At 42.0% G+C, this 27,756-nt stretch overlaps 1 protein-coding gene across 2 annotated transcripts in view; it reads right to left on the bottom strand.

Annotated features, from left to right (window-relative positions):
- The window catches only part of LOC121935778 (ubiquitin-associated and SH3 domain-containing protein B-like), a 61,129-nt gene that overhangs the window by 8,203 nt on the left and 25,170 nt on the right, over positions 1–27,756 (bottom strand). For both annotated transcript variants that reach the window (XM_042477657.1, XM_042477658.1), the window contains exons 2-4: positions 4,063–4,116; positions 3,070–3,256; positions 2,274–2,472 (exon numbers count right to left, since the gene is read on the bottom strand). In XM_042477657.1, coding sequence (XP_042333591.1) covers positions 2,274–2,472; positions 3,070–3,256; positions 4,063–4,116 — 440 coding nt within the window. The remainder of the gene's footprint in view (positions 1–2,273; positions 2,473–3,069; positions 3,257–4,062; positions 4,117–27,756) is intronic.

Below are 27,756 nucleotides of genomic sequence, written 5' to 3'. Positions count from 1 at the left end.
GCTTTCATAGAGTTGATCTGCTTCCTCAGAAGTAGGGGATGCTGCACACTTTAAGCCATCATTTTTCAGAGATAAACACTGGCTACTCTGATATTAATATATCCTGGTAGTAGATCGGTAAGTTAAGAACTCTCTCTTTGTGTGTGCACTGCATACAACTGCTGAATACCTCCCTCCCAATGACCATTTCAAGACATAAACAGGTGCAGTTATACTTGCATATGTTACCAACAGGAATCCAGCCATTTTATTTATCATATTACTTCTGGTGTCTTGCTAATGTTTTAAACTATTGTATGGCTTTCAGTTTTTTAAAACATTGCATTTGTATGGTCTGGTTCATAGTACTCAATCATTTTAAGCCTATCCGTTTCTCCAGGGTGGGTTTGATATTTTTTAATCAATATTAATTTGCATTGTGGGCTTTCTCCCTCTTTAGTGCTTTGAGCCGCTTATCACTGGATCAGCTTTTCTGCCCTTTCATATGCACTGTGTTTTCAACCACAACAACAGAATTGCTTAAGAGTAATTAATAAGTAAAGTGTGAACATAAGCTACCATTCCCTGGGTGTAATGCCAAGGATGTTATCAGATAAGGGAAATTGGAAGTATAATCCAATGGCAATCCGAATGCAATCATGGGGTTTCACATTATTGTGTGATAGACTACCACACGCAATTTCGGGCAATGGGAAGTCAGTCTGAACGCAATCATGGGGTTTCACGTTATTGCGTGAGAGGTGATCACATGCAATTTTGGGCAATGAGAAGCTATTTTTGGGCAATGGGAAGTCAGTCCGAATGCAATTTGAATTCACGTAAATTATCTGAACTAGCGAATTCACATGAATGCTTTCTGGCCCCACTTTCTTGTCATCCGAAATTAAAAGAAATTCCTCCCGTGTGATAAACTCCCAAGTCAAACCATTGGGCCACTGAGGCCAGAATTGGCTACTCCGGCCGGTAGAGAGATCCTTCTCAGTTCTCCTTGCTGGAGATTCATAGGATCATAGAATCAGATTGCACCTGGTCCTTTTTGCATAGAAATTCTCCCAATGAGTTATGGAATCCAAAATCCCGTGGGAGGGTTTATGAACAGATATGTGACAGGGCAATCCCATTTCCTCCTGCACTCCCCCATTGGCCCTAAAAAAACTATTCCAGAGAGCTGGGAAGCCTTCAGGAACAGATTTTTGGCATCATGGTGGGATAAGAGCCAACGGGTGGGTGGTGGAAATCCCAAGGCTACCACAAGCGTAGAGTTGGATCTAGCTGACTGCTTCTACCATCCACTCAGAAATAGGATAAACCTCCCAAAGTTTGAAATTCAGGAGGTCGGTCACTTCTGGGAACACAGACATTCTGTTCATATTTACAGTTAAAGGGGGGAAAGGGAGGAGGGGGCATGGAAGAAGGAGGAAATAGGAACTGTGTGGAGAAGTGCGTGGAATGAATAGCAAAACTGCATGTGTGCTCGATGCTGTCATTGAGAGGTTTGTTTATCAGCATCTTGAGATTAGTGCTGGAGGCAGGAAATGGTAGAATAAGAAAACAAAGAAGATGCACACACTCTCACAGACAGAGAGAGAAACAGGTTTGCCAGAAAAGGTTAAAGGATTGCCAATACGTTAGCTTCCTTTTCAGGAGATAATGACTCATAGGAAGTATAGATTCTGCTTAGCATTTGAGCCAGTGAGAATGGAAGAAGTGATGCACATTCACAATATTGTATGGCTCCTCATTTCTTAGCTCAAACAAAGTGGTGGGGTGGGGTGGGGGATCAAGTTACCAGGAGCTTTTTAAAAATCTGACTTTTTCTGGGCTGGTCCAAATATTTGGCATCTCAGAACACTCTCAAAGAGTTGGAAAACACAGGGAACCCTATAGTACAGATGTTGAAAATGTAAGATCTAAATGATAATCTGCTTGTGGTGTTATTATTATGTGCCTGCAAATTTATGCCAACTTATGGAGACTGAAACATAAGGCTTTCTTGGCATGATTTATTCACAGGGAATTTATGTTGCCTTCCCCTGAGGCTGAGAGAGTGTGGCTTGCCCAAGGGCACCCATGGCTGAATGGGGATTTAAGAGGTTCTAATCCAGTATTCAACCCACTACAACAACTAGCTTTCTTTTGCTTATTCTGTATTCTTACAGACTTCTATCAGTATTTTTTACATGTTTACTCAATGGATTTACCTCTTATGCAACATGATAAAAAGGCATATAATGATAATTACACAAACCACAGACTGGGTCCTGCATACTCACCAGCTTTGGAGGTGGCTTCCGCAGCAAAGTCTGCTGCAAACTTCTTAAGGATTTCTGCACTTTCCTCCTTGACGAAGAGCCCAATGAAGTTGGAGGATGTGTAGAGCTCCAGGGGCAAAGGGGTAGGGAACATACACCTCCACCGCGTCACTGTGGCATGCAGAGCTTCACAAAGGGAGTCGACTTTGCTGTCTTCACACTGCAAGAGAATGTGGTTGGATCAGGCAGGGATGGGAAACGATGACTTTTGACATCCAGATCTGATGGACGAAGCTTGGGAATTTTAAGAAACACTGTCATAATATATTTGCATAACGTATTTTGTGCCCATTAGTTGGTCAAACACTGCAATGCAGTATTTTTTGGGTTTCGCTACAAAACTACCGTAATATAAGAGTTCTAAGCATGGACTATTTGCAGTGTCTCATTCTCTGCAATGCTAGACATTTGAGGACTGAAGGAAAATAATGGGGTAGGGACAGAATTCTTACTTGGTGGGGAATGCCCTCATGTTGTCCCTCTATATCTACACTCCTGGATATATTTAGTATCACTTGTAGACTGGCACCATCTTCCAGACACTGAGCACCAAATATAGGAAAGGTTAGCTTTTTGGACTACAACTCCCAAGTGTCCTTTCTTCACCACTAGTGGTCATGCTAGCTGGAAGATTCTGGGAATTATTGTCCCCAAAAGAACTTTACTCATTTGTGCTATGCACACAGCTTCACTGACCCTTAGAATTTGATGGGATGCCAAAGAGAGTAAGAGAGCATAGAAGGAGCACATAACTCACCATAAAGAACTGGCAGAGTGTGATGTGGGGGAAGATGTTGTGTGCTTTGTTCTTCCCGCACAGCTGCTTTGAGTGCTGCCAGAATTCGGAGAGCTTCTGTGCTAAGGGACCAGTAGGGCGCAGGTAGAGGACATACTCTCGAGGCAAGGGGTCATCAAGGAAAGGGTCACAGACGTGGGAAAACAGCCTGTAAGCCAAAACATAAAAACCAAAAGCCCCTTAGGTTCTTAAAACAGAACAGGGCAAATTGTTACAGAGTAAATTAATGCTACCTGTAAGAGACAGAGTAATACTGGATGCAATGTGTAATGGTGGCCAGTGGCTTCCATACCAAGTGGTATGAACCCAGTCTGGGTGGGAGTCATTAAAGGAGTTGTCCAAGGTGCTGGATATCATCTCTTGAATAGTTTCGTCACTTTGGACAACTCCTTACAAGTTTGGATTAAAACCTGGAGTGGAGTCACCATTCCACAGATATGGAAACCAGTAGCTGAGACTCCATGCTGTGGCTTGGAAAGCAATTTGTGTTGAGAGCATTGTGTGTCACAAGTGCTGTCCCTATTTTGGTGTATTAAATAGCTAGGAGCATCCATAGCACAGTGCCAGGGCAAATGTGTTGTGTGCAACGAAACCAACCAAAACTGATTCCATCATTGGTTTCTCCAGATCATGCTATCAAAGAATGCTATCTGAAGACGTTAAAAGGCTACTGCCAGTCAATGTAACAAACAATACTGAGCTAGAGAAACCAGCAATATGGTATGGACCTCAGAAAGATTACTTTTTTTGAAGTACACATCCCAAAATCCACACCCAGAATGGTCAAATGCCCATGCTGGCTAGGGATTCTGGGACTTATACTCCAAGACACCCTCAGCTTTCTCAAAAGCTCTGCCTATAGTGAATGCACAGAAATATTTTTCAACAGCAAACAACAAGCAACAACACATAGAGATGTAACACATGCTTTACAGGATATTAATTCCTACCAACCAGTCACATGCTGCTTGGACACTTCGACCACCAGTGGATGCAAGGGCCTTCTGCCTGCAGAGGAAAAGAAATCCATGGTTAGCCCTTTTATGAGCACTAGATGGCACTACATGCATTAGATGACAATGGTCTTCACTGCTGCTAATTTGGGGGAAATACTTTTTAAGTTTGCTGCTATAATTCTTTTCCAAATGGCATCTTGTTTTTATTTCCACACCTGAATCCATTGGAATTCCATAAATGCATCTAGAATAGCTACACTCTATGCAGCTGCAACTGTCTGTCATAGGTCAAAGACCAAGCAACATTTTATTCTTTCACAGACGTTGCTGTAATATGACAACACAGCACATCTCATATCTTATTTGTATTTTATGCTGTACAGTATTTTTTACTTTTAAAGAACTATTTCCGATCTTATATGGTACTGCATTTTGCTTTATCTTCATCTTTTAATATGCAGATTGAATCTCCCTTATCTGGAACACCTAAATCCAAAATACTCCAAAACCCAAAATTGTCCACATAGATGGATGAGCTAGTGACACCTTTGCTTTCTGAAAACTTTGTTTCATGCACAAAATTATTATGTGGTTGTTGTGTGCCTTCAAGTCATTTTCAAATTATGGCAACCCTAAGGTGAACCTATCACAGGGTTTTCTTGGCAAGATTTGTTCAGAAGGGGGTTGTCTTTACTTCCCTCTGAGGCTGAGATAGCATGACTTGTTGGAGGTCTCCCAGTTGGTTTCCATGGCAGATGGACAATCGTGACCAAAGTGACATGTAATAACTATTCGGAGCAGGGGAGGGAATTTTAACCTAGCACTGCAGACAGAAAGTTAACCTTCCCAATTCTCATGTAATATGGGTCTCATCTGAATGACACACATATCTCCCCATACTGGCTTCTGTTTAATATGTTTTTTAGAATTTGAAGGTGATCCTGTGCACTTCATCTCTAGTCTGTCCCTTTCTAAAGCTCCTGCAAAGGTTGGAGACCATGCATCTCTCTGTGCATGCAAATACAGCATGCACACATACATAGGCCCATATTTTATCCACCTCAAAGGTTTGAAGTACACAAGCCCTCTCCTCCTCTTGCCACAGATGGAGCAAATTAACAGTATATGTGCAATTACCCTGCTCCATATGTATACAGTCTGCTTTAGCTCCAGAGATTCGGCCACATCCCCTAGGCGCTGGCATCAGTTAAATGTCTTCCAAATGTCAAGAGAGGGGGAGGGAGGATGAAATAATTCTAATGTTCTCTTTGAATGCACCCACAAATATCAGGGTGCAACAAATGTATAGTGGCATGTTGTTAATCATCACTTATAAATCTCACAGACTAATTTAGGCTGCTGTTGCACTGCAAAATTGATGCCAGTTGATACCGCTTTGACTGCCATGGCTCCCTCCTATGGAAACCTGGGATTTATAGTTTGTTGTGGCACCAGAGCTCTCTGACAGAGAAGGATAGATATCTCACAAAACTACAAATCCCAGAATTCCATCACATTGAGCCACAGCAGTTAAAGCAGCATCAAGCTGCATTAATTCTGCAATGGAGATGCCACCTTAAGCAAGGCTAGGGATGCAAATCTTTACTTAAAAACCAGTCCATTCAGCACCAGGTACTGAATCCTCTCAGCACAAAACCAAGTGCTTGGAGCAAAGAAAAAGAAAAAGAAAAAGATATAGTCTCAAAATATGAAAAATCACGGCCTTGACTGTTTTCTTGATCTCTCTTCAAGGACAAGAAAATGTGCTAATACTGTACTCTTTATACCTCAGTGTACCTCAACCTTCTGCAGTTTTCCACATCTTGTGGTTCATACTGTGCAAATCGAATCTTGCACTTGGGATCTAAGGCTCTCCAGGAAATGACTCCTCCTTCTCGGATTATCTGTGGCATTAAAATTTTATTTCTTACAACAGCCTTCCTGGATTTTATGCATGAGAGTAAATTCATCACTGGAAGCAACCAGCAATGAGACAGGCAAGGGGGCAGACTTATTTCAACATCCTCTCCCTTCTGATCTCCCAAAAGAGAAGGGAGGGAAAGGAGGGAAGAGCTGTCATCATCCTGCCCTCCTTCGAATCAGGCTGATTCATCCCAGGGTCGAATAGAGGGTGAATATCTTTGTTCTCTGAATATGCCAGCCACAGATGCTGGTGAAACATCAGGAATAAGTTCTTCTAGAACATGGCCACATAGGCCGAAAAACCCACAAAAACTATGGATGCCGGCCATGAAAGCCTTCGACTTTCAACAGAGGGTGACTTTGGAAACAACTGTTTTGAGCTCTTCCCCACTTTTAATGGCAGCAGGAACTTGCAGTGGAGGTCAGCCTTTGAAAGTGCCTGTTTCCCTCTGGGGAAAGAGGAGAAGTGGAGACATATGGTGCGATTGCAACCGGGTGTTATTTACAGATAAATAAGTTGAATTTTGAAGAGAGTAGCAAAGGAATTAAAAAACAACGTTAATAGTTTCCCAGTCTCCCCAGTTAGCTATGGAAACCCACTAACCTTGGGTAAGTGAAACTTAGGCAAGTGACCAGTCTCTTGAAATAGCAGGTAACAGGAGTGTGTTGCAAGCCAGCATGGCATAGTGCTTTGGATGTTGGATTAGGACTCTGAACATGAAGGTACAAATCCCAACTCGGCCATGGAAACTCACTGGGTGACCTTTAGCAAGTCACATGCTCTCAGCCTCAGGGGAAGGCAATGGCAAACCTCCCCTGAACAAATCTTTACATCCCAGAAGCTCCAGCCAACTTGGCCAAGAGTGAGGAGTTATGGGAGCTGAAGTCCAAAACATCTGGAAGACCAAAGGTTGGGAAGCACTGGTCTAAACTTTAAAGGGGCTGAACCTATCAGCTCAAAAAATGGTTAAAGGACATGCTTGTCAAGTGTCAAGAAGAATCCTGGACTGACAAGAAACTTTGCAGTTGGAATCTTACATTCTGTGCAAAATTCGCATACAACTGTCCTGTGCAAAAGACAACATTTCCTGTGAAAAAAATATATTTTTTCTGTGCAAACAAACCATGTGTGTTGTTTGCGCAGAATACCTCCTCCATTACAGCATTTTCGGTGCAGAAAATGCTGTTTCCTGACTAAAATGTTCAGTTTTCTAACAAAGCAACCTAGTGTGACTTTTGCAAATATGAAGCTTTCGATTGCGAACAGCCTCTGAAAAATGGTATGCTTTTCAAAGGCTTCCTCGCAGTGGGAAGAAAAATGCTAAAACTACTCATTACTTTCATTGAGAAGAAAACTGGTAAGGAATTTCATTGCTTGCTCAGTTATATAACCTCTTGCAGGCTAGGGTAAAGCTGTCTCTGCTGCAGAAGCACTATGCAGTCTTCACACATGGGCAGCAGCAGCCTTTAATCTGCAGCTTTTCTGGCTCCTTCAATCAAAGCAAGGACAGGAAGCATAGCAGTCTGGTTAAAGATGGAAGCATTGGGTGGGATAAACAGAAAAATGTGTGGTCTGGTGTGTGCCATTCATGTGTTTTAAAGGGATCGGCTGCTGCCGTGTGAGACCATTAACCCCATAGGACCTCAAGGGAGGAGAAAAGGAGACCTTCTAAAAACAGAAATAATCAGGAGCTTGGATGAAACCAGAATGCTGTGTGAGGTGCTACAAGGAGAGAGAATGATAGGGTTTCAGGGAAATGTGCCATCCATTAGCACCATGAAGAAGAGAACCGCCAGTCTTCCAGCCCCACCACTATAGAGCTCAGAGGTCTCAGATTACTGCAGTCCACATGGTAACCAGATGGTCACAGCACTGGGCACTCGATCGGCAACAGGGGACAAGCCGACAGGGCTATCTGTGGGCCAGGCTGCCTGTACAATGTACATATTCGTTGGAGTCACAATCTGTTTTTTTTAAAGTATAATTTGAGAAGAAAAAGAAAAAGATGTCATGAACGGAAGGTCCCTCTCCTCACTTAAAAGCCAGGAATGTACCACAAGACAGGAAGATGCTACTCCTAGAGTGAATGAGAAAGAAGTTAGAGGTTTCAAATGGTACTTAAAATGGCACCATCTGGAGCGACAGCAATAGCCAGGAAAGGAAACGGTTGTCATGTTGATCTAAAATAAATACGTTTTTCTCACCATGTTGGGAGACAAATAGTGTGCGCGCAAAAGACCTTCATCTTTTCTGTTGTCTACATGAAAGGGGTGGGGGACACAAACTGAGAAACAGAGTCCCTCATCAGTTCTAGAACGATTGGCATGGTCTGACTCGGATGTCATTCAGATCACAGGAAGCAAAAGGCACATTTCCTTGCTCCAGCCCTTTCTCATCTAAGAGTTTAGGGAGGGAAGAAAAGAGATCCAGCATGGTGTAGTGGTTTGAGTGATTGACTACGACTCTGGAGACCAGGGTGTGAATGCAAGTCACACCTTTTTAAATACTGTAGTGGATTTAATACTTTTTTAAGCAGGGGAGGGTATTAGGGATTTTACATGTTCTGTATTTTAACTTTGTTAGCCGCCCCGATTGTTCTCAGAGGGGCGGGATACAAATAAATTTTATTATTTTATTTATTATTATTATTAAGAAGGCAAAGGCAACCCCTCTGGGACAAATCTTGCCAATAAAAACCTGTGATAGATCAAACCACTACACCACAGTGGCTCACAAATACAAAAAGCAAAATATACACAACTATGAATAGCCTCAGTTCCCAAACTGTAGATTTTGGAATTTTTCTATTGGACCAACATTTTTTGCTTTTTTGGTGTGCCCTTGAGAAAGCTCCATTAGGATGAATTCAAGATACAGTTCGGTCATTCTGTTTTCTTCTGCAGAATACCAGCTGTGGCCAAATCCAGAGTCAGTAAGCAAAACTTGAGACTCCAAGTGTATTTTTCAGGGAAGATGTAATAATAATAATAATAATTGGGCCCTTGGTATCCATTTGGGTTGGGTTCCAATATCCCACATGGATACCAAAATCCATGGAAGCTCAAGTCCTATTAAATACAAGGACACAGTATACAAGCTTTTGGAACATCACCGGCTTCTTCATCAGGTAAGGATGTTAAAAATTGTACAGGAAAAACAAAGGCGAAGGTCTTAGAGTTAGTATTCCTACCTTCTGTAGGAATATTGTTTGTGTTCCTGGACGTGTGCTCTTCATTGCGCCAGCTACCATTTAGAAATGAAAGAAAGAAAGAAAGAAAGAAAGAAAGAAAGAAAGAAAGAAAGAAAGACAACGGCCTGTTACAGACTGCCAAAATAAAGCTGCTTCGGGTCTCTTTGGAGGTATGCTGTTTAAATGATGCATGCATCCTAAGAATCCGGAAGCTGTACCAAAGCTGCACTCCAGTGCTTAGGAATGGAGTGTGGCTTTGGCGCGACCTCTGGACTCTTAGGACCCATGCATCATAAATAGCATACCTCCAAAGAGACCCGAAGCAGCTTTATTTTGGCAGTCTGTAACAGGCCAACATTTCCATAGCTTTTAGGATTTTCCCAGAGAGGTACTGGAAAGTTATTTGGCAAAACACAAATTGTATAATTGCCTAACACTTAACACATGAATGTACTCTTTCTTGGCCATGTGAGGACCAGGCACAAAGGGCAATAAAAGGGTAATAATTACCTGTCTTTTATTGCCCTTCATCCTCACATAAACTTTAACATCCTTGCCTGATAAAGAAGACTCTGTGTGTGTATGTGTGTATTTCTCCTGTATAGTGAAGCCAATCAATCAATCAGACAGAATACTGTTTATGTTCATGGATGCGTGCCCTTCATTTTGTATCACCTACCATCTTAGAAAGAAAAAAAGCTATAAAGGCAGTATTCCCATACGTACTGGAATTTTGCCCAGACTGAAAAGTTATACTGTATGGTAAAACACAATTGTTGTAATTTCTTAACACTGTTTCAGTTTTCTTTACAAAGGGCTAAATCAGAGGTTTGGTTTTTTTTAAGGAAGAACAAAATGCAACATTGTCCCTGCTTTTCTTGGTAGTGTCAAAGGTTTTGTGACCTGCTATGCCTTCAAAACTAGAAATTTGGTGGAAGTACAATTTGTTCAATTCACCAGAGGTCAGCTGCACTATGGATCTACATTGCAAGAAAAGTTGTTAAAAGCCTAACAGCCATCTGACTTCCTCAAACGTTTTTCCTTCTTCTTTTCTGGAGTAATAAGGAGATTTCCCGGCATGCTCTACCCATGCAGCCAGATGTAACGCTGTGCCTTTGGATGAACCAGGACCCAGCTTTCTCAATATACTTTGCAGGATCTACCTACAGTTTGTGCTACAAGGAGATGACTCTGATGGATCCAAGGGAACAAAAATGTCAGCAGGAAAGCAGCGTCATTTTACAAGTTTCATTTAAGTGGCTCAGTGCTACCCACTGTGAATGGCTGATGTATACTTAACCTAGGGCCTGACCCTTGATTTAAGAATGTGTATATTTTGTCTCCCTCACCATTCAATGCTGCTTATAAAACTTGATTAAAATGCATACACACAAAAGCAAAATGAGACGGTGGGAAAAAGGGAAGTTGGGGAACGGATAATTGGAAGGCCAATTTATAGTCACAGCTCAGATTGCAACTGATTTTCTAATTAAGGAGCAAAGTATACAACACGCTGTGCTAAAACATTTTCTCTGTGTGGGCAAAAAAAGATACAGGGATCTATATCGCTCCCCCTTCATGGGAAAACACCTGGGGGTGCGTGACTGTGTAACAAAACCCACACATATCCTCCTTTCCTGTAGTTGCCAGTGGTTGCTTGTTCGTGTCTCCCCTCTTTTACACACACAGAGAGAGTAGATAGCATAGTTTGGCTACAGTTCTTTTGCAAAGCCAATTCTACACCATTGTTGTTGCTGCTGCTACAACCCGTAAACCCATAAACCTTATTACGGGGTTTTCAGGACTGCCAACAAAATACTTTGTTCCATTTTGAAGTCATTCTGATGTCTCCAGTTGGGGATGGGTTTACAAAATAGGATGAGTACAAACAAGGGGGGGGGGGGGTCATTCACGAGGCACTTATGGTGCGAAAGGCTGGCCATGCAATTTATCTTCATCATGCACAGTCAGATGCTGGTCTTCATGTCTTTTGCTATTTAAGATCAGATTTTTGTATATACTGTGCTTAATACTTCAAGGACAATCTGTTAAGTCTGGGAAATTGGTGTGCAAAGGGATCTTTGTAGCATCTTTGAGATTAACTAAAAGAGAGAAGTTGGTAGCATGAGCTTTTGTAGACTTGAATCTACTTCCTCAGATGCATGGGGTGAACTATTGCTCAGGAAGGATTTTTATAATTTGTATGAACCACTGGCAATAATCTTGGAGAATTTCTGGAGAACAGGAGAGATCCTAGCAGACTGGAGAAGGGCAAATGTTGTCCCCATTTTCAAAAAGGGGGAAAAAAGAGGACCCAAATAATTACCTCCCAGTCAGCCTGACATCAATACCAGTACAGATTCCTTGACTGAACATTATAGAAAACTGACTGCAATTTATTCTTCAGGGTCCCAACAGAGAAGGGACAAGACAAGTTTCTGTATGGGGCTAAGGAGAAGATGGCATCTCTCTATCCATACACAGGAGCTGGAAGGATGGACAGAATATTCTTATTTCAGCCTTGCACCTGGAACTTGACCAATTTGGCTTACTACTTCCAGAATCCTCCAATGGCCATGCTGGGAGGGGATTCTGGGAGCTGTAATCCAAAATAGCAGTGTTTCCAAGTTCTGCCTCTACCACACTGCAAGTCAGCAGAATAACTTAATGGAAGCAAGGCACTCACAATTGTGGGTTCCAACTCTCCACTACCACACCAGACCCTCAGATATCTGCAATCTATGGTGGCCACCTCACCCTGCCTAATGGTAGCCCAGGGCTTGGGTTTCAGACAGATAATGTTGTTAGCCAAGAATCTTTTTGCTACAGAGTGAATGTGAGACTCCGCTGCTGAGCTATGAGCGCTCCTTATACGAGTTCATCTCAGACTGTGCAAGCTAACCATTTCTAGGTAGGCATATGAAAGGGACAGGTCTTGGGGGATCCTGGGCATTTCACTCCAATTAGAGGAACTTCTCCAAGCTCTGGGAAGGGAGAACCTCTGTGCAAGGAGGAAGTGGTCTGGGGCGATTCAGTGTCAAGCTGAAATCTTGCACTGACTCACTGCTGAACCACTGCCCTTTCTATGAGGTTGGGGGCAGGTAGAGGGATGAGGAAGTAGCCTGACACAGGAAAGTTCCATTCTTTGGAAGAGTCACAAAGCCAGGGGCTCTTCTTCAGACTTACAATACCGTTCTACTGTTCCTGTGAAGCACGTTTTCCAGGAAACTGTTTAAACAAGACTGTAGAGCATCAGCAACATGCATTTCTGCTCTTTTCTATGGCCTACACAAGCTGCCAAAGGATTTGCAAAATTCAGCAACATGGTAATGGCAACAGTTGAAAAACCATTGTATTTTCTTCAAGAGCAAAGAGAATCGAGAGACTAGGAGGCAACTGATCACAATAACAACTTCAACTTCTAATTTTCATGCTCAAAATTATTAAATATGTTGTATAAAATTACCTTCAAGCTACGTGTGTAAGGTATGTATGAAACATAAAAATGAATTTCTTGTTCAGATATCTCATTATATACATGCAAATATTTCAAAATAATAATAATAAAAATAGCCACAAAAATCCAAAATGCTTCTGGTCACCATGCATTTTGGATATGGAATACGCAAGCTGTACCACCCCAAAATACTGAGACTGATTTTAAAAACAGCAGCAACAGGAGGAGATAACAACAACCCTAAAAACTGTGAGGAAATCTAAGAGGCAAGGGAAGGATTTAGATAAGGAGGGGAACCTTGAGAAAAAGAAGAAAAGATAAGACAAGGTCATACTGTGTAAATGGAAGGTCACCAGAGGTACACAGAACAATTTTTGCCAAGTCTGGTTTGTTTTATTTTGTTTTCATTAAAAACTGAGACGCTAGACTAATCCGGAAGGCTGTGCCAACCAACTCTTACCCACATATAGTCTCATTGATATGAAGAGGATGAGTCAGGAGGTAAGGGCTGTTAGAGGAGTCAGCAAAGTGATAAAGTCAAGTCCTGATTCAGAAATATATTCTCTATTCATCAAGAGGGCTTAGATAAAAAGATGTACAATGGAGTCTCCTATGAATGAATGATGAATGCTTTAAGTCAAGCCTTCATTAATTGCTTGTCACTCTGCCAGGAAAAAAACGAATTACCAAAGGACTAGGGAAAACAGGATTAACCTTGTGGTCTGCCACGTATTTTTGGACTATGACTCCCATTGTCCTTACCACTGGCTATGCTGATGGGAGCTGTAGGCAAATGATGGTGATGGTGATGATGATGATGATGTTTGTCTTCAACTTATGGCGACCCTAAGGTGAATCTGTCATAGGTTTTTCTTGGTAAGATTTGTTCAGAGAAGGTTTGTCATTGCTTTCCCTAAGACTATGAGAATGTGACTTGCCTAAGGTAACCTAATAATAATAATAATAATAATAATAATAATAATAATAATAAAATATAAATCTGAAGAATCAAAGGTCCCATGGAAAGGCATTTTGGGCAACACATTAATACTAGGCTAGCACTGGAGAAGCATGTATATATTGACTAAAAACCTTGTAAGCACATTCAAAGTGCAAGTTGAGCCTCTCTAATTTGGAAATCTGAAATCCAAAATCTTCAAGCCCAAAACATTTTGCTGCCAGCTGCCAGCTTCTAGCTTTAGTTAGTGGCTGCCTCACTCCTGCTTGTTCATCTCTCAGATCCTCAGTCCTACTCCAGCATCATGTCTCATACACAACCCAAGTAGCAAATGAAAGTGAGGTTGGAGAGAGATGTGAGGATCTGTGAAATGGTGGGAGCATAGAGTTGACCTGAACACTACACTTAGATTCATGTCTGACAGATCATAGGTACATCTTCAGCCATACCTTTGGAAAAATGTGGCCCTGAAAGGCAGCCTGAGAAATGTTCAGGTAACTAAATGCGTACATTTTTTCATAAGGGTTTTTCTCCCAAGTACTCGCTTTTTGCTTTCTGGAGTGCACTGCATGATCAAGCTATGAAGCCCTTGCCAATAATCCCTGGGCAATACTGGGGGCTATGTATAAATTGCATTCTCTTCCTCTTCTGCCTTGTTCTCAGTATATAAACATGGAAACTAGAAAGACTGTGGGTGCTACATTGATGTGGTGTGCTTTCATGTCCTTCCCAACTTACGGCAACCCTAAGGCAAACCTGTCACAGGGTTTTCTTGGTAAGATTTATTCAGCCTTTGCCTTCCTCTGAGGCTGAGAGCATGTGAACTCCCCAAAGTCACATAGTGGGCTTCCATGACTGAGTGGGGAATTGAACCCTGGTCTGCAGAGCTGTAGTCCAATGCTCAAACCACTACGCCACACTGGCTCTACGTTCGCTATAGGAGATAAATAATTAATGCTGACATTTCTTCACAAGTATAATTAGAAATAATGTTTTTCTTTCATTCTCTAAAAGGAAAAAAAAAAAAAAGAGCAAGATGCCTTGAAACCAATTGGGTATGCCATTGTGCTTTCTCAGTGAAGCTCCCTTTTAAAAACTAAACTAAATTTAAAAAGCCAGTATCTGTAGGGAAACAGGCACAGGGAGATGCAATCTGGTTGCTATAGCACACTTCCTCTTTGCTCCAGAGCCGAGTATGATGGCAGCGTTATTTCTAACATTATTCACAGCACAGTTGGATTGACGGTGCAGAGCAGAGTCTGCGTTTCATGTAGCTCTGAGATGCTGACAGCTCTCTAAGGAGTGCAAATTCCTCCTCCTGTGGAATTGCAGGGCCAGATCAAAGAAGACGGCAGCCCTACATTCAGTTGTGCTCATGAACTGTGTTTTCTCATCTACAGGCATCCAGATACCAAAACCTGCCCCAGATGAATGCAAACATAAGCAAGTCAGAAGGTGGGCGATTTTGCAAACACATCTGCTTCAACATGGCTTGTACTCGGCTTTTAAAAACGCACACACTGAGCAACGCATCAAAAACTTCTTTCTCTCTAAAGACTGTGCCAAAGTGAACCTTCTGCTCTATAAAATACATACCCTGTATTCGACTGCTGTCACCCCATCTTCTAACTGTCCTGATTTGGTAGGGATATTTTAATAAATCTTCTGTCATTCCACTTTTTCACTGCCTGTGTGATGTTCCTCATTCATAAGTTCAGGCGTCTTGACCCCATTCTAATGTTGCTTGGCCACATGTGGCTTGGTTTTCTTCTATGAAATGTTGAAGCATATGTGTCACAGGGAGCCAATATGGCATTGTGGTTTAGCTGTTGAAATAGGACTCTGGAGACCACGGTTTGAATCCCAGCTTGTCCATTAAACCCATCTTGGGCATGTCACACTTTCTCAGCCTCAGGCAATGGCAAACCTCCTCTGAACAAATCTTGCCAAGGTTCATGTTAGAGTTGGTTCACATTAGGGTTGCCATACGTTGGAAATGACTTGACGGCACACAACACCAACAAACACACACATAGAACCAAATACAATGTTTCTCTCTATACAGAACAGCCTTTTTAAAATAAAATAAAATAAAATAAAATGCTTGGATTTTATGGCAAGAGTCAAGTAAAAAAACCAACAGCACATTTCCCCGCCTTAGCATAGTGTGAACGGGTGGCACAAGAGGCATTGCCTTCCCTGCACAGAAATGTCAGCTTGGAAGGGAAACCCTGAAGTAACTGGTGCAGTGGAGATAAGAATGTGCACACTGGATGCTATAAATTTTGAGCACTGTCTCAAATTTGGCAACAAGCAGCAAGGAGGCAATAGGGAGAGTGGGAAGAAAACAAGGAGCCCTACTCAGGGTAGTGCTCAACACCGTCTCCTTAACAAGATTTATAACCTTCCCAAGCATTCCGCCAACAATTGCTTCCATTCTTTCCTTCGGTGGTAAATCTGTTGGGAGTGCGCAGGTGGTCGAGGGCAAGCACTTGTGATGTTAACCCAACTAATTACCACTAACATTATTTTCCTGGCACTTTTGAGCATGGTGGAAGTGTGTGTGTGTGCGCCAGGAGGATTTCAGCATATATTGGTGAGGATGGAGAGCTTTAAAAACAGGGCCAGCTGCCACTTTCTATATATGGCATAAGTGGCTATCAGAGAGGATGGGCAATCTTAGGCTGCAGCTACACTGCAGAAGTAATGCAATTTGACATTGCTTTAACTATCTTGGCTCCATCCTATGAAATCCTGGGATTTGTAGTTTGTTGTGGCACCAGAACTCTGATAGAGGTGGCTATGTATCTTATCAAACTACAAATGCAAGAACTCCATAACACTGAGACATGGCAGTTAAAGCGGTGTCCAACTGCATGATTTCTGCAGTGCAGATGCAGTCTAGGTCTATGTTTGAAAAGTTAACATCCTTTCCAACTTTGATGTTTGGAGGAGGTGGCAGAGAGGAAAAGAAGCACTTTTGGCACTAACTTGTAAGCCTACTGCTTGGGCAGATGAGGCACCACTTCGCAACAGATGCATCTATACTGCAGAATGAATGCAGACTGACACCACTTCAACTGTCTTGTCCCAATGTGCTGTGGAATTCTGGGATTTGTAGTTTTGTGAGCTATTTCGCCTTCTCTGTCCGAGGGCTCTAGTGCCACAACAAACTACAAATCCCAGGTGTCCACAGGATGAAGCCAGGACAGTTAATGCAGTGTCAAACTGCATTTATTCTACACATTCTACACTCCGAAACCTCCCCCCAGCTAGATGTACCTGGATCTTGCAAGGGGACATCAAACTCAGTAGAGTTGGTATCATCTCCCTTGACCGCTTGGCTTGGCTTCTGGTGACCCACTCGGCCCTGAGTGCCACTGCTGTAATTATAGGAATGGGAATTATTGGTCTGGAAGCAGATGGTGTGGGACCCTTACTGGAGATAAATAGATCTAAGTCCTGATGGTAGGCCAAATGAGAGTTATAATATATGTGAATTCTTGATCCATGATGGGTAAAAGATATCTTGTGTCAGGGACCAGCAGCTGCAAAGGGTACCAACTTTCCCCCCTGCAATAGGGCACTGGGCATCATTTTCTATCACAAAAGTGTCCCCAAAATTTGCAACCTGACATGGCATCTTGTCGTAACTTCCAGATTCAGCCCTAGTGTGGTTTGAGGGGAGACTTTTGGAGATTGAGTGTGTACATTGCCAAACAAAATCTTCCTCTGTCTGTGTATTTGGGGTGAAAGCACCCATAGTGTTCTTTGTATATCACCAAAATCACAACATTGGGGGATGCAGGGGCTTTTGAAGGGCTGAAATGCTAGGGTCCCCATAATTCCCATCCCATCTGATATTCCAGTAGCAATCTCAAGCCTGAATCCTATTGGTACTCTACGCTGGTGTAACCAATGGCTCTACCAGTGTAAGTACTTTTAAAGTTGTTGCAGAGGGAGGTAGCCTGTATCTTTTTCCTCAACGCCTTTGCTCATGTGCATGACAGCACTCTGAAGGTCTGAGTCCAGCTCTCTCCCCACCACTGGCTGACCATTGCAATACACCTTGGAGTTGTGTTGCTGTCCTTACACACCAGGAAAAAAAAGGTATGTCTGAGATGATTCAGCTGCCTTTGTGTACTGACAAGGAGGAGAAGAAGCCATCCCAACTCTCAAACACCAGCATGGACCCAGCAGCAAAGATTTATACTCTGCCAGCTGTGCTACGTACTGGTCTCGGTCTTACTCTCCAAATTTTAGTCCTTACAAAGCTACAACAGAAATACATATGTGCATTTTTTGTATATTTATGGAGTTAGGGTGAAAAATAGTCCTAATGGCAGCAACAACCTCTTCTCTTCCCACCCCCCATTAAAAAAAAAATCTTAGACCAATAAGGACCAAACATGCCCCGCGGGCATTAATTTCTGATTCATTTCTGGAAAGGCACAAAAAAGATGGCATATGAGGAAATGACAAATGGAATGGCATATCCAGGAAGAATGGCTGACTAGCTGGAAACCTAGGGTGCATCTATGTTGTAGAAATAATGCAGTTTGACAGCACTTTAATTGCCATGGCTCCAGCCTACAGAATCCTGGGATTTGTAGTTTTGCAAGGCACCAGCATGCTTTTGGCAGACAAGTGAAGGACCTTGTAAAACCACACATCCCAGGATTCCATAGGATGGTGATACAACACTTAAAAGTGGTGTCAAACTGCATTATTTCTACAGTGTAGATGCACTCCTAGATTTCTCCATGCTGCAACACTCTGTTTCTACTCCCATTTCTAAAATGTAGTAGATGAAAAAATAGATCCTTCTGTTGCTAGGCGATCACATATGCTTCCATCCTCACCTCTTCAGAACCAGAACATGTGCTTGTGGTTGGAGCATAGTTATGTGATAACTCTTCACACATTCATCTGAACAGAACTGAACATCAGGAGGAAGAAGGGGTTTTGTTGACTGCCACTATCCCAAGGCATTCAACCAAATTTGTGCAAGGTATCTACAAGGTATAAATGTTCTTGGACCAACTCTTGGGGCCTAGGCTTCTTATAAAGTAACCAGTTGAATGAAAATGTTTATTCTAACCTTCTCCCCCTATAATCTGGTGGGTGATGGGATCTGTTGTCCAAAACACATCTGCAAACATATTCACCTATCTGAAATCCGGGAGAACAACACTGACTCATCATAGACAAGATTAAGCTAGAGATCAGTGATTCCCAGACTTTGGTTCACCAGGTCTTTTGGACCAACTCCCAGAAGCTCCAGCCAGCTTAGCCAACAGTCAGGAATTTTGGGAGATGAAGTCTAAAACGTCAGTTTGGGAATCACTGAGCTAGATGCACCAAGGCTCAGGCTTCAGACGGGGCACTTTCTCATCAGTTCCACCCCAGTGATGGATGCAGTGTTTGTGCCTTGGAACAAATAACCAGCTTCCTCTGATCTCTGCTTGCCTGCCCCACTCGACAATAGAAATAAACACTCTCAAGGGGAAGAGAGAGAAGGGAGGGGAACCAGAGGGGGAAAATAGGCTTCTGCTAAAATGTCATTACTTCCGTAATAAACAAAACATTATTCCCTTTTAGGGTTTGCTGATGTGCCAAGTTGTGCTTTCACAACACAATAGCAGCATTGTTCTCATAGAGTCAGCAGCTCCATATGTTATTTTGGTTACTGCTGCTCCTTGTAGTACCATTCTCTGTGATGATTAATTTTGCCTTTTGATTTAGGACTCATGAATGTTGTTCTTCATAGATAAAATACCTCTGATGGGGTGGAGACATCCCCATGACTATACATCTGTAGCCCACGTGTGGCCACATTTTCATTTCTACTTGGCAGGGTAATGTTCTTACAGGCCCAGTATAGTCTGGTGAATAGTAAAGGTTTCTACTGTGTACCTATCAAGCGGTACAGATTTTCCAACATGTTTCTTCTCAGCAAGTTAGTCATCTTGTTGACCTACACCCCAGGCTTATCCTGTGGTTATAAACATCCCAAACTGGTTATAAAAATAGGCATCTAGTCACACATGTGTCGATAAGACAAGAACAACCTTTATTTCTATTACCCATTGCAAAGGTCAGTCTCCTACTCTGATAATTGTCTAGAACAGCCTTTGCATTTATTTCCCTGCATGGCGAAACAACAGTCATTTTGCGTTCTGTCGAACCCAAGCTGTGCCAAATTGTGCCTTGTCAAAGGTGAGCTTGAGCTCCTTCTTTACACTTGTAGTTGCTTTCTCAACATGGTTTTATACCCCTGCCAACAGGATTTAAAAAATTACTTCTACATGTTTTGTGATTGTCTTCTTTCACTCTTGATACCTCCTACTTTGTGAAAGAGGAGAAGACCCCAACATGGCACATAAATTTGGGCCACAGGTTGAAAAAGTATGTTTTTAAACCACAATCCTCAGAATACCCCAACAATGGCAATGTTGGCTGAGAAATTTTTAGACCATCCCTAAAAGGGGAGCTGATGTAGTATAGTAGTTTGAACATTGGACTATGACTCTGGAAATCCAGGATTCAAATCCCAATTCGGCCATGAAAACCACTGGGTGACCTTCAACACATCACTCTCTCAGCCTTGGGGAAAGCCATAGCAAAACTCCTCTGAATAAATCTTGCCAAGAAAAACCCATGACTCTATGGCCTTAGGGTCGCCATAAATTGGAAATGACGTGAAGGCACACAACAACAAAAAATCCCTAAAAAAGCCAGCATGGTGTAATGGTTTCAGTGCTGGACAAGGATTATGGAGTGTACAGGCCAAATAAAATGTCCTCCCCACATTCTCACTTATCAGTCCAGATGACACAGGGCCCAATTTCCAGTTCTAGTGCCAACTGTCCAGCTGATGTCTGACCATTTCAGTACTGAACCCGAGGTTTACTCCACCTCCTTGAAATGGTTTTAAATATAGTCAGCCATCTGTATCCATGGATTCCTTATCCACAGATTAAACCACCCCTGGTGTGGTGTGTGTGTGTGTGTGTGTGTGTGTGTGTGTATTCCAAAGAACAAACCTTGATTATATCATTTTTCATAAGAGGCACCATTTCTATGTCATTGTATTCAATGAGACTTGCATACCCACTGACTTCAGGATGTATGGGAAGTGGTATCTATGGGGAATAGCAAGGGCCCACAGTAAATCACCTTTTTCTCCGGGTCTTCCCAGAAGATCCTGAGCCCTCGATTATGATGCCAGGTGGCTGTTTACCACACCTCTGGCTGTGCCACCCAGCACTGCCAATGTTGGTGCAAGTCACTTGCTCTGAGATTAGAATCAGGCACCCAGCCATGTGATTGATACTAGGCGCCTTGTTCTGATCTCAAAGTGAGCAACTCATGCTGCTGCCAGTGCCAGGTGGCACAGTGGAACACACATGCAAACAGCTGGCTGGTGTCACCATAAAGTGCCTAAGGTAACAAGGGGACGTCAGGGTAGCTTTGGGGCCAAAATACTCCAGGTTACTCCTGGAATATTCTGGTCCATGTAGATCTGGCTTGGGATACCGGGGTTCAAATCTCAACCATAGAAACCGACTGGGTAACCTTGAACAAGTAAAACTCTCTCAGCCTCAGAGGAAGGCAATGGCAAACCCTCTCTGAACAGATCTTGCTGGGAAAACCTCATGGTAGGTTTGCCTTAGGGTCATCATCATCTGGAAGGGTCTTGAAGGCACACAACAGCACTTCTTAATTATGTTTGTTCCTGTGCACAAATTTCCTGCTCCTTTGTGCATCACTAGGGACAATCCCTAACAGAGCTGCTGCATTTTATGAGCTTTATTTGCACACTGAAGGGCATATTTGAAAGAAGAGATTTAAGCGCCCGCTATGACATAACTCATTTAATAGCATTTTAACCTTATAGCAAGCTTGGTTTCATATTCCAAGCCCCACACTGGAATTGTAAGAGGGATTGGAAAGAAATTAGACACTTGTGAGAATTTGCTATACCATCTGCTTATTTTTTTTTGGGGGGGGGTTGTTTCTTTCTTAAAAAGATGTTTAGAAAACAAATACAGGCCTTTTTGTTTGTCGTTTAAAATTCTCCTGTATCAATAAATTTAAAAATATTCTGCTTTGGAAAGAAAATAATAAAATCATCAATATTACTTTATGAGCTGTTATACTTAGCAGGTATAATTTAACTTGTCTTATGTACCTATAGTTTCCTATTAGGCAGTTTGGGGTACATCAGTCCTGGGTTTGCCTGGAAATTTGAGGTTTCCAGCCTCACCTCTGCAACCTTCTCTGCCCAAAGAATAGTAAACCCTGCTTTAAGCTACTAATCGAGAACCCAGACTTCTCAAATCACAGTGGGTCCTAAAGTCTGCCAAACTACTTGGAACGGATTCAAAAATAATGCTTTTCAGGAAGTTTAACTCTTGGTCAAAACTTGAAAATGGAATTTGAGGGGAGTATAGCATTTTCCTCCTCCTTTCATCAGACCACAAGCAGAGCCTTACCAAAGCTCTGTTTGTGGTTTGAAGACCCCTTGGAACAGGGCTTCCTCATTCCTTTCTGCTGACTTTGCCTACAGAGGACCCAGTATCTGGAGGAGGATATCTGAGTTATATCCCTATCCAGAACAGATTACTTCAAGGTCTGCCTAGCTATTGATTTATTACATCTTTTGTCTTTGAAGGGCGAGAGGGAACAAGGCATGTTTGCACTGGGATTTATCACTTGGCTAAATTCTTCATCTAATTTACTAGATATGGCCATACCACACTTCAAATGCTTTGATGTACATGACACACAGATAACCATAAGACAGCCTTCTAGACCCCTATATAGAAAGGATCAGGGACAGTAGCAGGCCTCAGTTGTTCCACTTGTTCAGGGTCTCTCAACCATTGAACAGGGTCCCTCTCTACCAATGCGAATCAGATCTGTAGGTTGACTAGCCTTCCTCACTAGGCAGAACTTAAAAAACCCAAAAGGAGTATCAGGGATTTGCATGGATTCACTGGAAAGCTGGTCTAAAAACAGAGTGTTGTTGTTGTGTTGGGTGTCTTCAAGTCATGTCTGATTTATGGTAACTCCAAGATAAACCTATTATGGGGTTTTCTTGTCAAGATTTGTTCAGAAGGGGTTTACCTTTTGCCATCCTCTGATGAGAAAGTGTGATTTGCTCAAGTGAGTTTCCATGGCAGAGCAGGGAGTTGAACCCTGGTCTCCAGAATCATAGTCTAATGCTCAAACCACCATACCATACTGACTCAAAATAATAATAATGATGATGATAAAAAGAAAGATCCAGGAACAAATCCCAGTCATAAAAGAGTATTCTGGGTGACCAATGCCCAATCACCATTTCTCAGATTGATCAATGGCTTGATGGGATACCACTTGGAAATCCCATGCATCTCACATTGAGATCCATCCTTGATAGAGTACACTTGGAATTTACTATTATCCTCATTCTTCTTACCACCAGCAGCCAACAAGGATGCCACTGTAGTTGCTCAAATATTTTGTGGATTGCCAATTGATTCAGAAGCAGTTCCACACATGCAAGAAGTCTGAGAGACACCACTGAAGAAGGCAGCATTCAGGTCATTGCCAGAGAGTATAACAGGGTAGCCCCCCAGATGTTTTTGGACTTCAGCTCCTAGATATTTTTGGCCAGGGTGCCCATTTGGAGGACCAAAGGCAGCCCATTGGGCACCATTTGGAAGACCAAAGGCAGTATAGCAGGGAAATGGCTCAAGGGTCAAGTCTCAACAGAAAACTAAGTTCCACTTCCAATTTTAGATGCAGCACAGGGAGGGAGGAAACAATGACCCAGCTATTGTTCTACGATGGAGAAGAATCTCAAAAGATGTATATCAGCAAGGAAGCATCATTGACATTTCCAAAATGCTGAAAAGGGGGACATCACATGTGACTCACAAGATTGTACTGGAGGAAGGTTATGCATTTGTGAAGACATGTGTGTGAAAGAGATTGGGGTGGGTGGGTAGGAGGAGGTGAAACACCTTTTTTTTTTTAAAGAAGTAGAAAGAAATACTGAGACTAAGGCTTGTGTAGGCAACCCACACACCTCTCACAGATGGCTGGAAATAACACAGGTTCAATCGGTTTCACAAATACAAAGACCTTGTAACTGAGTAACGGTCGGATCAAAAAAGCATCAGCATTCCAAAACTTGGGGACACCTTCCTAGTGCTTTTTAAAATGACTCTGGGCTCATGACAGTTCTCGTATTTTCACCTTTCGTGGCCACTCAGATTCATCCATAGCCAAGGCTGATCATGTTTTTCAAAAGACAGACTGGATTAACTGTAGACAACTGGCGACTCAGGTGAACATTCTGGTCAACAGAGATTTTCAGCCTGGTCTCAAGGTGTTCCAGGGTGGAACCATATCCCATTGCTAGCACACATGAAACCTCAGATTTGTCCTATAACTCTATTCTATTTTGTTTTAGGGTTCAGCAGTTAAGTGATGTGAAAGGCTTTTACCAGGGACTCTGGAAAGCAGCAGTCAGTGGGTGCAGATAAGAGGGGCTTAGACGAATAAAACATCTGACCTACTAGAGGTATATCTCAGCTAATAAAGTAAACGTGTTTCTGGAAATGATTTTTTTAACAGAACATTGGGTATCAGAGACAGAAAGGACAGGGAAAGAATAGGCATGAGTTCCTGCACCACAAAAAAATAAGAGCAATTGAACATGTTTCAGTGAACTTTCAGTTTGAAAGTAACAATATGCACACATGAAATGAAACACCAGGTCAGATAAGGCTTACATAAGTAAAATAAAAAATGTGTTGAATGTCTAGAGACCACTTGAAAATGTATCCAGGGATGATTTCCTTTCCTTTCACTTTTCTTAAGTATCTGGAGGGCCAGATTCAGCCCCAATGGTCTTGTTGTTGTTATATACCTTCAAGCCATTTCCGATTTATGGCGACTCTATCATGGATTTCTTCAGAGGAGATTTTCCATTCCCATCCTCTGAGGCTGAGAGAGTGTGACTTGCCAAGGTCACCCAAGGGCCACCCCTGCATTAAATCATATTTTTCAGTTGTCCGTTTTAAAAGCTAGGAATGCATGTGCCTATTTGCCTATAAAGCCTGGCTCCTTCATATGGAGGAGCGATCTCACGTGGCTCAAAACTATTGGAGGCAAATAGTCGGTAATAGTTTCACAAATGGCAGGATACAACATAGCTCAAATGCTTGTCCGATATTATTTCATGGCAAAAGCTATACTTAATATTTGAAAGCCTCTAGTAAGCATTCTATTGATTGCTGCTAAAAGCATTGGGCCCGATACTGGGAAAAAATTCCCCATCTCCCTCAGTTCGGGAACGGTTATTAAAACGTAATGATCTGGCAACATATTGATAAAATAATGGATCTCATTCATAAAAGAGCTGGGTCCTAGGGGGCAGTTAATTCCAATGGCAAACGGTTGGTTTATTTATTTTTAAAACAGAACCCTAATTGCAATATCCAGTTCTTGTTAGAATTTGAAACTTGTTTTTGTAGCTTCTTTGTGTATGATAAAATGGTTGTCATCGTCATCACTGACATCATCATCTGTTGTGGTTGTTAACTGCCATCAAGTGAACTTCAGTCTATGGTGACCCATGAATGAGAGACCTCCAAATCAACCTATCATCACAGACTCAGGGCAACCATGCCTTTCTTGATTGAGTCTTTCCATCTGGAAAGTGATCTTCCTCTTTTTCTACTGTCTTCTACTTTGCTAAGCATCATCATCTACTTTATAATAATTTGGTCTAAAACTTCAGAATTTGGAGAGGTCTAGGCCCTCCCAGAGTAACTTTGTTAACTTCACCAGAAACACCACTTGGAAATGACCAACTGGCAATGGGACTGAGATAATTGTTTTGATGAGGATGAGGATAAGATCATTGCAACCATTTTCTTAATAAGACAACTTCAACCATGCTTGCTGATGCTACCCAACTCATTCAACAAAAGGGACCACACTACTGGAACCCAAAGAGGTCCTTCAATGAAGATAGGAGATTGCGGACAGACAAAAGAAATACATCTTCAGGCAATGCACATTTAAACTATGGAATTTCCTACCAAAAGATGCAGAACTTGAAACTCCATTTCAAAATGGTGATATTTTGAGATACAGAGCAAATCAGGCATTTTGAGAATAGTGCAGGGTTCTGAAGAGCCAGTGTGGCATAGTTTGTGACTTTGGAAACTGGGGTTTGAACCCCAACTCAGTCATGGAAACCCCTGGCTGATCTTAGGCAAGTCACACTCTCTCATCCTCAGAGGAAGGCAAAGGCAAACACCCTTGGAACAAATTCTGCCCAATAAACCCCACGATAAGGTCACCATAGGGTCCCCATAAGATGGAAATGACTTGAGGGGATGCAACAACAACATTCTTCTGGGTGTGAGGTTATTTTTGTATTCTTGCACATTTGGGGCTTTTGGCATGTTAAGTGTCCAAAAAATGCAAAACATAAAAAATAAATCTTGGGGGAGTTTGGGGGGGAGCTGGGGTAGTAGTGGGCTTCCTCCTTTCTTTTCACACCCAGATAGAGACCTTTTTAGTCCACCAAGCCCTTGAAAACTGATTTATTTATTTATTTTTTAAAAAGGGGGTGGGGTGGGGAGGCCTTGTATAATGTGTTGCATCTTTGTTTTGTCGTTCTAACATGGTATTTCATTGTAGCTCACCTTTTACATTTTAAAAATAATTTAATTACTTTGTCACTTTTTTTCTGCTGTAAATTTTTTTTAAAAAAGAAATATGTTTGTTTTAACTGTTATGAGCCACTCTGAGTCCAGCTTGGAAGAAAAAGTGGGATATTAATATCAATCCCACTATAGGAGGAAGGAAGGGGCAAAACCATCGCCAAGGATTCCTTGCCTAAGAACAGCTGCGAAGTTCATGGTGCCACTGCAAATCAGCAAGGAACTCAAAGGCGCACACAGAGACACAATGGAAAGAGAATGCAACATTCATTGTTATCGTAGGTTTATTTTTATTTGCTTGCTATATTTTATTATTTAATGTTAATATGTACTAATATGTATTTTGTTAAATTATTTTAGTAGAATGTACACCTTAGGCAGGTTTATTCTATTTTATTCTATTTTTAATGGATTGTAGGAACAGCGCTGTGTAAATTTACAGGGCTCTATAAGTAAAGCTTAATAATAATAATAATAATAATAATAATAATAATAATTTGAATGGGACCACTGATCTGGCCCATCAGTGGCCATAGTCGCTAGGGGATTCTGGGAGGTGTCATCACTCTGGGAAAAGATGAAATGGATGGTATTAGCCCCAGCTGGACTTGAAGATGACTGTTTTTTCAGACCACCGATGCAGTTAGTTGCTGCAACTCACATTTACTGATCACACACATGAAATAACAGTTGACAGCCCTGTACACAAACCAAGCCCTGTCCTCTCCCAGTTTGTCCAATTGAGAACCCCACGCAGGAATTATTAGTGGGCTTGCAAACCGTAGTCTGCGGCAGCAGCAATTGAGTTAACAACAAACAACACACCATCTTTTAAAGACCATTTTCCCTCTCTGATAAACACAGAGCACACGAGGCCTAATTATAGCCTTTTTGCCTTTGGGCGGACAATTCCCAGTGACACAAAATAACCCCCAACAGGCAACTGCTGCTACTCATTATCAAGGGGTTCTAAGCCATGATCTTTATTTTTCTTCTTCGTTGCTACACTGGGCAAAAACAACAACAAGAAGCCCACGCCAAAGCAAAACACATTCACCATCACAATGAATCACTTCTTTTCTAAGGTATGGAAAACACGGCAGGTCCCCACCACCACCACCTACTACTCTCTAGTAATGTAACCACATTCTGTAAAGTCAATAAAAATAGAAATACTTGACAGCGGATCCTCCACATTTGCTGGAGTTAGGGACACAGGGTTCCCATGAAAGTGGAAAACCCGCAAATAAAAATAAATACTATTTCTTTTTACATGAAAGAACAACTCTCTGGGAATCTAGAGCTCATCCAGAGCATCTGCTGGACGTTGGCCATACAACTGCACTGGAGGACCTACAAATGCCTAGAGAAGTGTTCTTTCTAGGAATCTCAAGGTCCTTCATTGTAACTTTTGGCAGAAGTTGGCCACAGA

The sequence above is a fragment of the Sceloporus undulatus genome, chromosome 6, assembly GCF_019175285.1.
Source record: "Sceloporus undulatus isolate JIND9_A2432 ecotype Alabama chromosome 6, SceUnd_v1.1, whole genome shotgun sequence".
NCBI lineage: Eukaryota > Metazoa > Chordata > Lepidosauria > Squamata > Phrynosomatidae > Sceloporus > Sceloporus undulatus.
This window is presented reverse-complemented; position numbering and strand designations above follow the sequence as displayed.